This window comes from Crocodylus siamensis, chromosome 11 (genome assembly GCF_052110815.1).
Source record: "Crocodylus siamensis isolate JL-2025a chromosome 11, ASM5211081v1, whole genome shotgun sequence".
Taxonomy (NCBI): domain Eukaryota; kingdom Metazoa; phylum Chordata; order Crocodylia; family Crocodylidae; genus Crocodylus; species Crocodylus siamensis.
Genome location: NC_143405.1, coordinates 8,861,864 through 8,875,527, shown reverse-complemented (window position 1 = coordinate 8,875,527; position 13,664 = coordinate 8,861,864). Strand labels below are relative to the sequence as shown.

Genomic DNA, 13,664 nt, shown 5'->3' with positions numbered 1-13,664 from the left:
TGTCGTGCTCTTTCGTGGCTCTGCAATATGGTGTGGTTTCCCTTTCTCTGCGAGGCAGCGTGTCCATGAGGCTCTAGGCTCTGGACCAGCCTCAGGATACCTGTGTGCTCGTCCCACTCCCAGCTTTTGACTTGACTTAACTCTGAGCAAGTTGTTTAGGCCGCAATATCCCAGCGTGGCCAGCAATTTGGGAGCCTGGCTTTGAGATGCCTTCAGCTTCCCTTGCAGAAGCAGGGAGGCCCCTCGAGTCCAGGCAAGAACAGCTGGCGCTTCAGACCTCTCCACACTTCTAAAAATGAGGCAGAAAGCATCTTGGGTTAGAAAATGTTGGCCTTAACTTCTGTGTGCCTCACTTTCCCCATTTTTAAAGTGGGTTTGAGGATACCCACCCACCCCGGGAAAGTGTTTTGAGATCTACCTATGCGAAATGCTGTAAGAGCACCAAGTATTTCATTGCTGTTCCTGATGACCAGGGACTAGATGTTGCAGAGCCTCCAGAAAACCAAGTACGTGGGACCCCGGGTAACGGACAGGTCTTGCTTCTGGGTTTGGAATATTCCGTTTATTTGACTAATTATTATTATTTTTTAATCTGCTCGTTATTAAAAAACAACAACAACCAATTGGTTTCTTTTTGTGATGTTTTCTGCACTCAATTTCCAGAGATGTTTCTGAAATAATGAAAGAAGATTGTGGCAGCCATGACATTAAAAACGAATCATAACAAAAGCGTTATAGTCAAAGGTGCATGTCCAGGCTCTGATGACTTGCATTGCTTCTTGGCACTCTGTGTTGTTTGTCACTGTCGGTGTTGCACAGATTAAAATTCGGTATCTGTACTTTCCTTTCCTTTCTTTTTATTCCTCTGTTTGTGTGATAACTGTTGCCGTTTTGTGTCCCCTTTCCCCGTCACTCTGGAGCGTGTCTGGGCTGCATGGTTTCCTCTGGAAGAGACAGGGTGTGTGATCTGGAGGAAATAAGATTGGCAGATCCCTTGGCCGGTAATAGTAAGCCTCCAGGGTACAAAATGGAGAGAGAGAAGTGAGGTATTTTCTCTTGACTATTCATTTAATGGTAGTGATCTGTAACACAAAAGCAGCCCTGTACAGCTGTTCCCTCACTGGCAGCCAGAGCCCACGTGCTGATTTGGTTGTTGATGGCCTCAGAAAGAAGTTGTAGCATTGCTCTTCCCTGCCTCTCGAATGGGATGGAGCGCTCACAGTCCCATCCAGCTTTGCTGCCAGGAGCAGGTACTCGAGAGGTGTCCCTGTCACTTCAGGCCAAGGGATGTTGGCTTTCATGTGTGGGCCTTGATGGCGTGTGGAGAAGCAGGACAGAGTAAGCTCTCAATTCTCTATCGATGCAAATAGGTAAGAGCCCTTGGACATCAGTGGGGCTGCATGCATTTACATGGGACAGGAATTTGGTCCCATATTGGCCATGGTGTCACCCTTGAATAGTTTGGAGGAAGTCTAGGTAGATGCAAACTCCCCATCGGCACGTCACTTGGATGGAAATGAATACCTTGCGACTTCACACTAGTAGGCACCTTGGGCATGTTGGAAACACACTACGTATCTGTAGGCTTCGAAGTACCTCTGAAGAGCCTGCTCCAGGGACTCTGGGTGCCCCAAGTTTTAGGACCTCATAACCCTTTAAAGAGGTCTGGTTTCTTCAGAGAGTGCTTAGCATCTCTTGGGAATCAGGTCTCTTTAAGATTGGGCACCCAAAATCACTAGCCCCCTTTGCAAACCTAGGCCAACATGCCTGACGTGCCCTATTGCCCCTCAAACAGCTGTTAGCTGTCAGCTGTCCTGCCTAGCCCCCCCAGCCTATGCAACGGGTGTCCTGCCCCCCCGGGAAAGGAGCCAGTGTCTCTTTGGAGGCAGCTATGCATTGCATTGCACGCTAAAGCACTGTCTCTTCAGCCAGCAGAGCAGAGAGGCAGCTAGAGGAGGCGGGGGGGGCAAGGCCTGTAAGACGATGGCTGTTAGAGAGATCCTGGGCAACAGAATCCTGAGAGACAGGCAAGCATTGGAGGCACCCTTAGGGAAGTGCCTTTGGCTGAGAAATACAGCGACTAGCTGCTAGCAGGGCAGGGAATGAATCCTGTCTGTTTTGTATAGCAGAGGCATTTGTCCCATACCTGGGGCTATCCTCCCTGCTCTCCCCTACTAGAAAACTAATTGTTCACAGTCATGATCCCACAGTTTAAGTGCATTTGAGTGATGAGGGATTTCATTTCCACGTGTTGGATTGTTCTTAACGTGTATCCTCTTACCTTGGCTGCTTGAGTGACCTGCAGCGACCCTGCTCCACTGCTGGGCTTTCCTCCTCTAGCAAGGTTGTCATGGGTGAAGTGGGTGGGGAGCAAGGGGGCTGCTGAGATGTTTTGCACGTGCAAAAGAGTAGCTAACCTGAGCAAATAGACTGGTTTATTATTTTAATTATGTATCACCACGGGAGCCTGAAGGAGATCCTCAGTCTGGGTGCAGCGAGGATGAATGAAAAGCACTTTGCCTCAGATCCTCAAGGGGATTTAAGTGCCCGTTTCCAGAGATTTCAGTGCCTAAGTGCTTTTGAGGATCTGGACCTTGGGGTCTTCATGTGCATTTAAAGAGGTGCATACACTGTGCCTGAGCTGTCCGCCATAGGGAGAATTTCACCCTTTAAGAGATTATCTTTGCAAAAGGAATAGGGAGTTTTTGAGGACCTCGTTATGCACCTTTGGAGCACTGCTGGTGCTTTCAGAAGGCAACAGATCAGACCAGAAATGGACATCCTAAAACTCCCCTTTCTCTCTCGCTGCTTCTGCTCCTAAAGAACAGAGACTCAACACGGGGTAGTGGGGGGAGCTCTCCGATTCAGGTCTCCCTGCCCTGAGCCCGGGGCTAAGTAACAACAGCTTTCGGGAACAGCCATGTTAGTGAAGAGGCAGCCCTTTCTGTGCATCTCCCTTGCATGCAACATTCCCACCTTGTCTTCTAGCTCTTGACGTGAATTCAAGAGCAAAGCAGAAAGCAAACCCCTTCGAAAACCAGGACCTTTGTGATAGTAATAAAGAAAAGCTTCATGACAGAAATGCACCGCATGTGGTCTGTGATGCTCTGCAGGACTTGGTGCCCACCATCCTCTATCGGGGGAGCAGGCACTCCCCCCTGGTTGGCGTTGCCTGCTCTCAGCAAGCTCCTTTGGGGAACGAAGAGGTAAGGGCAAACCCCAGAGGACTCGGGGAGATGTGCTGGAGGGTGTCTGTAGTATGGGCCCACGCCAAGGTTTTGCAGAACGAATGAGCCAGACGGGGACTGCAGAGCTTCAGGCCATAGATGGCGCCAGACGTCCAAGGAAATGGGCTTCTTCAAAGCAGAAACCCTAACTCCACAGCCTGCCTGTGACCCAGGCAGAGCAGAACATGGCCATCCTCGAAGTTCAGTCCTTTTACCATGCGCTTGGGTGCAAGGATGCAGATTAGATCCCTATAGAGGCTGTTAGGTAACAGCTCCTGTAAAACATTTCCGTTCACACATGAATCCAGCTGGTAGACATGCCACTTGCATCTGTTTCTTTGTGTATCTTAACCCCTCCTATGTCACCTGGATACTCCATTATTTTAGGCTGACTCGCTGATGTCACCTTTAACCTGCAGTGGGTTCTTTTAAAATCGTAGAAAATGAGGGTCGGAAGGGACCTCAGGGGGTCACATCTCGTCCAACCCCCTGCTCAAAGCGGGGCTAGCCCCACCTAGATCATCCCACCCAAGGCTTTGTTGAGCTGGGTCTTAAAAACCCTCAAGGATGGAGACCCACCACCTCTCTGGGTAACCTGTTCCAGTGCTTCACCACCTTCCTAGTATGAAAGTTCTTCCTAATATCCAACCTAATCCTCCCTTGCTGCAATGGGAGCCCATTGCTCCTTGTCCTGCCATCCGCCACGGAGCACAGTCCAGCTCCATGCTGGTTGGACCCCCCTGCAGGGCGCTGAAGGCTGCTATCACACCCCCCTCCTCTTCTCTTCTGTGGCCTAAACGAGCCCCGTTCCTTCAGTCTCTCCTAAGCCACGTGCCCCAGCCCCGCTAACAGTTGCTCGTTTCCGCACCACGACCTGCATAACCCAAAGCCTGAGCGACCCCACAATGTTTCCACCTCCTTTTACTGCTCAAGGCCCACTCGCCGGCGCTGGATTCACATCTGACTCATGGGTTGTCCTGCCGGGTGTAACACAGACGTGCTTTCTTCACCGAGCTGTCCTTGCTCCCTGATGTCCGCGGGCCTGGTGGGTCCTCCTCACATTGCAACACCATTAACCAGGCTGCTGGGAAGCATTGGCTGGAAAGGGCGGGGGTTACTTCAGTTCATCTAGACAAATTTAGAAATCTGGATGGGCCCAAGTTCCCTCCAGGCAGGAGTGTGGAATATAAATCTTCAGCCCAGAAGGAACTGAGGCTGGCGGTGGGGTTTGCTGGCTGTTTCCCTCCCATGTGAATGCAATGCTGTGAAGAGGTGCATCGTCCTCTGTTCACCTGCCAGCGGGCGCTGACCTGGTACTGGAAGCATCATTGTCAGGGGAAAGGGAGTCTGCAGTCCTTTCCGTCCTCAGCTTCCCTGCGGAGCGCCACTAAGGGCAAAATGGACTGAGCCTGCCAGGCTCATTGCACTCCTACCCCACTGGAAGACTATCTCCTGATCTTAGGCTGGATTTAATGAGACTCCAGCTCATTCCCAGCCTCCTGGCTCCTTGTGCCATACAGGCCCTAAGACTCTTGCTCCCTCCTGCCCCCTCCTCTCCAAGTGCGCCCGCAGCCTGCTGTGGAAGCGCTCGTGGGAGGAGGTGGTCATTCGGGGGTGCAGGTACTGCCCTCTCCTTGCTTGCTCTTTTCTGCTCCACAAAATGATGTGACATCCCCGGCAACAGGTGAGTTGGCCTACGGTTGTCTTTCACCCACGGGGTGATCCCAGGCACTTTTAGCTACTTGCTTGGGTCAGGGAACTGTGCATTAAGAAATGCAGCCTGATATTCCCTTGGGGTAAAGCGACGTGGGCTCTACTCACAGCTCTGACCAAGCCACTCGCATGTCTTCAGGCAAAGCCCTGGGCCTTTGCCTGCCTTGATTCCCCTTCTGCAAATGCAGACCCGTAGCATGTGGCTTTACGTTCATTCATGTTTGCAGCAGCCCCGTGGGTGGGTGACAGGTAGGATGGCCATCATAGAGGACATTCTGGTTTTCTGCTACTCTGTCCTCTGTTGGTACAAAACCCAATGTCTTTATGTTCTCTATTTTTCTTGAAGAGAAAAATAGAGGACATAAAGGCTTTGGATGTCCATATCAATAGAGGACAGAGGACAACCGGACTGTCCTCTATGATGGCCACCCTAGTGACACAGAAGAGCAGCCAGGTGCCGCATTATCTGCTTGATTGCAGAGCTCCAGGGTTACATGTTGGACAGACAGGCTTTGCTGCCTGTAACGCAGTGTTGCTGAGCTCTGCTCTTTTATGCTGGAGCTTCTGCCCACCTGTGTTCCTACTGCACATCATGAACTTTCCAGGCACCCGGCAATCAACCCCTAATACTTGTCTTCCAGCACCTCCTCCTAAAACCTGCAGGTAATCACGGACCTCAGTATTTGCCCTCCCTTCTCACACGCTTTCCTTTGCCAAGGTAGCTTGCAGTCTGGCCTTTTCAGATTTCTCCTGTACAACTGACGGGATTGCAGCCCCTTGCATTTGGTTCTGCAACCGCTCTTCCCCGGGACGCTGGTTGTTAGCACATGCACCAAAGAGCTGTCATTTGTGATTCAGCCTGCAGCTGATGCGGAGGCTGCTTGATATTCATATCTGCTAATTGTGTCATATGGAACCTAATTGAGCTTCTCCTCCCCCTCAGACCGTTACATCTGCTGGAGCAATTTGGCCATGGATGGAGACTGGGCCCCTGGCGTGGATTATGCTTTCAGCATTTGCAGCTTTGCGCTGCCAAATCTGGAAGCAAGCGCGAAAGACACGTGCGAATCCTTTGATACCAGCACGTCTCCATTTGTTTCCCAGCCTAACAAGTGATTCATGATTCTGAGGAAGCGCGACGGTCTGGATAACTAAGCGACGTCTGTGCTGGGTTTGTGTTTGAGAAAACAATCATCACCATTGCAACTTCACACGTGGAAGCTGAGCTAAGTGAGCACTGAGGGCTTCTGAAAATCAGACCCTGAAAATCCTCTTCTAACCCAAATGAAGGTTTCCCTGGGTGTCCTGAGCCAAGAACCACCCTTGCCTTGACTTGTGCCACAAGCTCTGGTTGTAGATGCACGTCAGTGATGCTCTGTGCAGGTCGTTCGCCAAGTGCCCTGGCAGGGTAAGGGCATCAGCCTGGTAGGGTTAACCCGGCCCCACCTCTCTTGCCTCTTACACAGTGGGTGGGAGGGTTGCTTTGCTTTCTGCTGATGAGTACACTTTGTAGAAGAGCCCTTGCAAGCTCCGCTAGGGTTATCTTCTGCCTGTGCCATTTCCCCAGCCTGCGGGGTTCTGGGCCCCTGTGTCAGAGCAGAGGCTGCAAGTGTGTGGGTGAGGTGTCATTTGGGATGTGAGTAGCTTAAATGCATCCAGCTGGCTAGAGAGCCTTGCAGTGCACCGGGGGAGACATCTGTGTGAGCTCCAGCCCAAGGTCCTTGGGAATAAAGCAGCGGGAAGCCTGAAGCCTTAAAGACCAGCAGAGCCGAAAGTCCTAGGGGGCTGCGCACGGAGCCCATGCTACGTGGGAATGAATTAGGGTGAAGAAGGTGCTGTGCTGACTCCAACCTCAGGTGCAGGCTGCAGGAGCTGAGCTGAGCATCTGTGCACCTCCCAGTTTACACCAGTGCTTCTCAGCCTTTATGGACTTGGGGCCCCCTTCTGAAAATGTCAGTTCTTCATTTTCACTTGTCTCTAAAATATTAAAGCAATTCTTTTGTTGCAAAGAGCCAGGAGCTCAGCAGGTCAGAATGTGAATGCTGCTGATTCCATGTTTGAAATCTGTGGGTTTATTTTATGCACTGTGTTTGCACGCCTCTGCTAGCATGTCGTGGCACCCTTAAAAGGATCTTAAGGCACCCCAGGGTGCTGCGGCTCCCTGGTGCTGAATCAGCGAGTCGTGCTCTGCTCAAAGGGGCAGCTTCCCACGGAGCACAGAGCTGAGCAGACTCCAGGCATTGCACTCGCCCCCTGGCACCGTGACCTGGTGTCTGCCGGGCTCGGGCAGGGAGGAGCCAGCGTGGAAGGAGTGGGGCTCCGTGAGCCACGGGGGAGGGAAGGGGCTGCCTTGTGTGGCTCCCTCTTCCCTGCCCACCTGGATGAATGGAGAACCCCACAGGCACACTGGGGCTCAGACAAATAGCATCCCCAAGCTGACAGGCAAGGGGCTAAGGAGGTGAACAAGCAAAGTGGGAGGAGTGTGTGTGTATATATGCAATGCGGGGAGTGCATGCGTGTGTGTGAGCTCTGGGAAGTGTGGGCTTTGGGCCAAAGGGGTGAACGTGGGTGTATTCATGTGCTCTAGAAAGTGTGGGCTTTAGGCCAAGGTTTCATTCAGATCCCAGGTCCCTGTAGGTTTTGAATGTCCTGTGCAACCACAACTGCTGCGAAGAGATCTGGCGACAACCAACTTCATCTTGCAAGTAAAGAAGGGAATGAGCCGGACCTTATGTTGGCAGCTCCTTCCTCTCCTCGCTGTGACCCCAGCAGAACTGGGAGCACTTTTACCTTTTGTGGATCTGTCCAGGAGACCCAGCTTGATTTTTTTTCCCCCCACCTTATTTGGAGCAGGAAACTTTCAATCTCGTTTAACCCCATTTGGGTGGCGCTGCACCTGGGTTTCAACCAGGGCTGCCTCAAGGCAGCTCCCTTCTGCTCTGCTTCTCCAGGGCCTTGTATTGGTCCTAGGAAGCAAAGAGCAGCAGTTGAGTAGGATGGTTCGGCCCTGCTCGCCCCCATGAACACCCAGGGCTGAGCAGGACTCCGGTAGATCCCTTCAGCCGTGGGATCATTGTTTCCTTCTATCCGTCAGCGGTGCAGGGGGCCTGAGTGCAAGAGGGAATTGAGTCCCTTGCCATTAACCACCAAGCCAGAGGAAGCACATACAGCTTGCGGGCAGTGCGCTGGGTGGAAGGGGCAGAATTAATTACTTTCAGAAGTAATTGGCTGTCTCTGGATATTTCCAGCAATGCGAACAAATTCTTTGACTTGCCATTTGCTTGATTTATGGCATTGGTTGGTGTTCCTTCAGTAGCCACATCGCTTCTGCTTAATTAACAGCAACTCTGAAGGGTCCTAACTGGTTTCTGTTAACATGAAATAACAATGGGAAAACAAGCCCTCCTAGATCTCAGCTGCAGTGGCAGCTAAGTATGGGTCGTGCCACTTAAAACAAAGTCTACGGATCTTCACTTGGCCCCATCTCACTGCTGGGGATGTTCCCATGGTCTGACTACAGGGAAGTCCTGCAGAGCTGATTTAGCATTTGCTAAGGTTTGCTTCCCACAGGGTCTCTGTTGGCAACCGCTTTGTGGTGGGCTTCTTCGGTGCGTGCGACTTGCAGATGACAACTTCAGCAGATGCATAGGGGTGGGGGCCAGGAGGGATTTCTGTGACCCTCCGGGCTGGCTTCCTGTACAATGCAAGCTGCTGCAGTCTACCTAGGTTTCATCTGGGAGCCCAGGGGTGAGAGCACTAGCTGCCTGTAAAAGGTACATGTAACCAGATGCAAGGAAGGACTGAAACATCTCTTATTGGCTCCAGCTGGCTTCAGAGATTGAATTAGGAGGTTGCTCAGCATCCGTAGATAAGGCCCCTCCTTACAGCTCAGTAGCCAGCAATTATTTTGGGCAAAGGACTGATAGACGGTCTCAGTAATGCGTGTCTTTGCAGAGGAGGGAACCAGGTGTGAAGCTCAGGTGAATCAAGCCAGACTATAAGGAGGCCTTTGCACCCCTTGAGCCTCTTGCAGACCAGGCCTGGGATCCTGAGCTGCCCTCCCCGGTGGGATGCCAGGGACGCTCGTGGGCTTGCTGTGCTGTAGCTCAGAGCCGGCTGTGGCTGCACGGGGGGAGCGGAGGGAGGTCTCGGAGCCGCTGGTGCCAGAGCACAGGCACACGGGCCGCGTCTGCTGCTCCTGGGCTCCCCCAGCCCTGCCCCGCGGCGCCTGGCTCACCTGCTGCTCGCTCCCTGGATGCCCCTTGTTTAGAAATTGAGCAACAGCGGTGTGTTTGTGCCCAGATCTCACAGATTAGCTCATCGAGAGCACCATGGCTTGTCTTTAAAAGGAGCCAGGAAACCCTCTGTCCACCCCCCTCGCTGGATCTCCCCTCCGCCTCTCGACTATTTGTTCCTTGGCTTCGAGTACGCCCTGGCTCCCCAGTCGAGGAACGCGTTTCCCACCCCCAAGCCTTGGCCCAGGGTTTTTCCACGACTCGCGTTTGCTAGGTCTTTGCTGCAGCCTGGAGGCCTCTTGCAGCTTCCTTCTGTCCCTGGGGGGGGGTCCAGAGATGACGCTGCCTTGGCCGCTCACGTGGACAGTCCCACCTGCTGTGGGAGCACCCACGGTTTGCTGGCCCTGTGTGCTATGGGGGGGGTCTGGTGTGCTGACACCACAGCTGTTCTGCCCTCCCTATGGATCACCCCCTCTTGGCCTGGATCCCCCTATCCATTAGCTGCTGGCCCCATCGTCCTCCCGTGACCCCCGCATCCAGACGGCCAGGGACAGGGTGTGTGGGGCAGGGTCGAGGCATGCTGGAGAGGAGTGCGAGGGGGGAGCAGGCGAGTGTTTCGGTGAATCATGTGGGCTCTAGGACCGGCTTCCAGTCCCCCCTTGCTCACTTCTTCCGGCCCCCACCCCTCTCCACACTGGGGAGCTGCTGGAAAGTCCTTTAATTCTCCCTCCCAGAAGTTGAGCTCTGGAGGAGTTCTTGCCTGCAGCTGCCAGGGGCTGGACGTCACTTGTGTCCCCTGCCCGGTGTGAGCGAGAGGGCTCTGTGGCGAAGGGGCTGCTAGTGCAGCATCCCGGCAAGCTGCTCTGGCTTGCTGCAGGGGGTGGCTGGGAGCAGGGAGGGATGAATGGAAGGGGCCCAGAGGAGCTGTGTCTGCAGCTGGGAGGTCTGCTCTCTTCCTGTGGAAGCAGCTAAAGAAGCAGCCGTCTGATTCTGGGCCCTGGGCAGGGCGGAAAGGGCGGGCTGCTGAGAGATTCCCGGCCCTTTGCTGGAAAAAGAGCTGCTTGCAAAAGGAGGAAGCCAGCAGAGGAGCTGCACAAAGGTCTGGGGGTGAGGAGCAGGTCTCTGGGCACCTGCCCGAGCCAAGGGGTTGTCCAGCCCTGGGCACCAGGAGGCTATTCCCGGGCAATGCATCTCAGAGCAGGGCTCTTCCTGGGCCTCTGGCTGCTCCTGGCCCCCAGCCTGGCAGAACCCAGCCCTGGGTCTGGAGCAGCCACCCTGGCCATCGTCTTTGATGTCACTGGCTCCATGTATGATGACCTGACGCAAGTGATAGAAGGAGCATCCCGGATCATGGAGCAGACCCTCAGCAAGGCTACAAAAGCCATTAGCAACTACGTGCTGGTCCCCTTTCATGACCCAGGTAAGACGGTTGCAGTTCTGATCCTGGGCGTACGGTCACTGCAGCCACTCGTGGCCGCTGTTCTGTAATGCACTGCACTGTGATAAAGCAGGACAGCCCGCGTGGAGCCCTAAGGCAGATTCAGGGATTTAGATGCTGTGTGATCTGGGCTGCATGGCCCCAGTTTGCATTAGCATGTCGTATCGTGCTGTTTTACAGCCTTTGGGTTCAGTCCTCTTGAACCCATTTCGTTCTGGGCACAGGGCTCTGTCCCATGCAGGGCCTGGCCTTCAGTATCTGGGACTTGGGCCCAGGCGAAAACACGGATGCAAAACGGACCACATCATCCCAAGGCCAGCTGTTAACACCGGCTCAAACGGACAGCAATCAGTGCTGCTGCCCTTCCCCTTTCTTCCCCTTTCAAATCCTCAGCTCTTCAGCCTGTGAAAGGAAATGCTGGAGACTCAGCCAGGGCAGGGCTGTAATGCACTGATGCAGAATCATTGGTGACTGACCCGGGCTGGACAACTCCTTTCAGGTCAGACTCGGAAAACACCAGCCTGAACCAAATGGCCAGGTCCTAGGAGGGAAGTCAAGAGGTTGGACAGCCACCGGTCAGGGATGATACAGGCGTAGCTGTGCCCAAGTTGCTGGTTGCCCCACGGGGCTGGGAGGGAATTCTGCTCCCCCCCTTGCCGCTCCTTGAGTCGGGAGTTTTCTAATCCATAGAATAATAGAATTGGAGAAAACGAGGGTTGAAGGGACCTCAGGAGGTCACATTTAGTCCAGCCCCCTACTCCAAGCAGGACCAACCCCAACTCCATCATCCCAGCCAAGGCTTTGTCTACCTGGGTCTTAAAAACCCCGAAGGATGGAGACTTCACCACCTCTCTGGGGAGCTGTTCCAGAGCTTTACATGGGTCGGGGGGGTTTCTAAACCTTCTTCAAAGATATTGAGTGTTGTCTGCACCCAAGGCTGGGATTTTGACTGGGTTGTACCAATGCTCCTGCTGGAACTTAAACCTGGAAGTTCCCGGCTAGAGGGTCTTCCCCTCTGCTCAGGGTCAGACCGATTGCTGTATTTGGGCTCAAGAAGGAATTTCCCCCCATGGTTTGGTTGGTACTGACTGTGAGGGTTTTTGCCTTCCTCTGTAGGGGGGAGCATGGCCTGTACTTTGGGATCTTTTGTCCAGACTCACTCCAGCAGGTTCCTCAAACTGCAGGCTGAGCCAGGTTGGGTTAGGTTGGTACTACAATGAGAGACCTCAAAGAGGGCCTAGGTACCCCAGGAAAGGGTTACAGGTAACTCAGGATGCGTCAGGCGAAGCTGATGCAGCACTTGGACCCCAGCAAGATCTTATGGGGCTTTGCACTGCAGAAGGAGCTGTGCATGGTCTGTGATCCACAGTAGATGAGGATGACAGTCGGAGCTCTTCCTGCCAGTCCTTGCCATAAGCTTTTTCATAGATCTATACATTGTTCCCCATTATCCCAAGGCAGAAGCTCTCCCCCAGAGATGGATATGGAGACTAGCAATGGGGTGACTTTGGACAGTACAATGAAGTGGTGAAGAAGGGGAAATCTGACTTTACTTTACTGGGAACAGCAGGAGGAGTTATCAGAGGTGCTAGGTGGATTATCAGGAGGATTCGGTGCCTTAGGACAGGAAGAGGGTCTTGGCCTGACCCAGCCTCTGCTCGGTCTGTGGGTCGCCTCTGCCTCATGTAACAGAGAGAACATTTGGCTTGTCCCTTAGCACAGGCAGCTCCTATTTCTGCCAGGGTTATCCATGGAGGAGGTGCTCCTGGGACTTCAGACCAGGTACCATGTGTGGGCTCCCTCTACTATGCCCCCTTGTATGACAGTGCAGCCAAAGCGGTTGTGTCTCTGGGATGGAGCCTACTGATTTAACTGGCGTTGTGGTCCCAGCTACCAAGGGAGGTCCCAGTCCTCCAGGCTAAGCCTTATGTTGCTCTAACCTGGCATGTTTGATGCCTACAACGTCTGCTCCACATGTGCTGAGCCAAGTCTCCATCACATCCCAATCCAAGCTTGGTCTGTGCTGTTGCTCATGGAGTCCAGACCAGACTGAACCACATATTAACCCTGTCCATGCTAAAGCCCAACGCTATAGCGTGATCTGGTAACCTAATTAGCACTAGGGCTGTGTCTGTGCTGCACGACCAGCCAGTCTTTAACTGCACGTAGGACTTCAGCGTTACATCTGGTCCCTGGTCCCAGAGTTTCTCTTCTTGGCTTTGTCAGGGCGGCCACAGCCACTGCCACGGTAGAGGGTGTTTGTAAAGAAATGTGGACAGTGCTGACGTGTTGGCTGTCTCTGTTTCTTTGGCAGAGATTGGGCCAGCGTTCATCACGGCGGATCCCAGGGAGTTCCAGCGGCAGCTCAGCGAGCTCTATGTTCAGGTATGACGGGTGGCATTTGTGGATAGTCTGCAGCACCGGCAGCTAGCAAGCGGCAGCGGTGGTGTGAGAAAGCTGTGCTGGAAACAGCCTGTTGGCTGGTTGAGGTGGAGTCCGTCACAGGCAGAAGAAACCCCACCACGCTGAGGATCTGTTTTAAGCTGAGCTGCCATGAAATGAGACTTGGAGGTGGGTGCGGGGGGGAAGAGACAGGTCTTAGTTGCCTCCTCCACCTTCGCGAGCCTGGTCCTCGCTGTCACGTGCAGCCTCCGTTCAAGAACAGATTCTGGCGGCACGTCTCATACCAGAGGGCTGGCTTGTTTCTGTGCCCAGAAAAGGGGCGGCTTGCGCTATGTAGGGCTGCCCAGGTGCCAGGTCAGCACCCTCGGGGGCTGTGCGACGTTGTGCCCAGCTGGACCATTCACCGGCACGGGTGCTGGCTGACTTCTCAGTGTTAGCTGGCTGCAGAGCGAACTTCTCCCGTGGTCAGTGCCCCAGTGAGGGCCAAGCGATGCTTGACTGCTGGAGCTACTACCTGGATGACACTGAAATGCCAGGGTCTTGCCCAGCCCCCTCTGCCAGTTAAAGATGCCCAGACGCTCTCTCCATGGGCATGGCCTGGCTTTGAGCCTGACGTGGGGATTTACCAGAGGTGTTTCAGGGAGTGAT

General features: G+C 53.7%; 1 protein-coding gene across 1 annotated transcript in view; it reads left to right on the top strand.

The window, feature by feature from the left end:
* Positions 1–10,067: 10,067 nt before the first annotated feature.
* The window catches only part of HMCN2 (hemicentin 2), an 82,335-nt gene continuing 78,738 nt past the window's right edge, over positions 10,068–13,664 (top strand). Inside the window, exons 1-2 of the mRNA XM_090022229.1 lie at positions 10,068–10,595; positions 12,928–12,998. Coding sequence (XP_089878355.1) covers positions 10,361–10,595; positions 12,928–12,998 — 306 coding nt within the window. The 5' untranslated portion in view covers positions 10,068–10,360. The remainder of the gene's footprint in view (positions 10,596–12,927; positions 12,999–13,664) is intronic.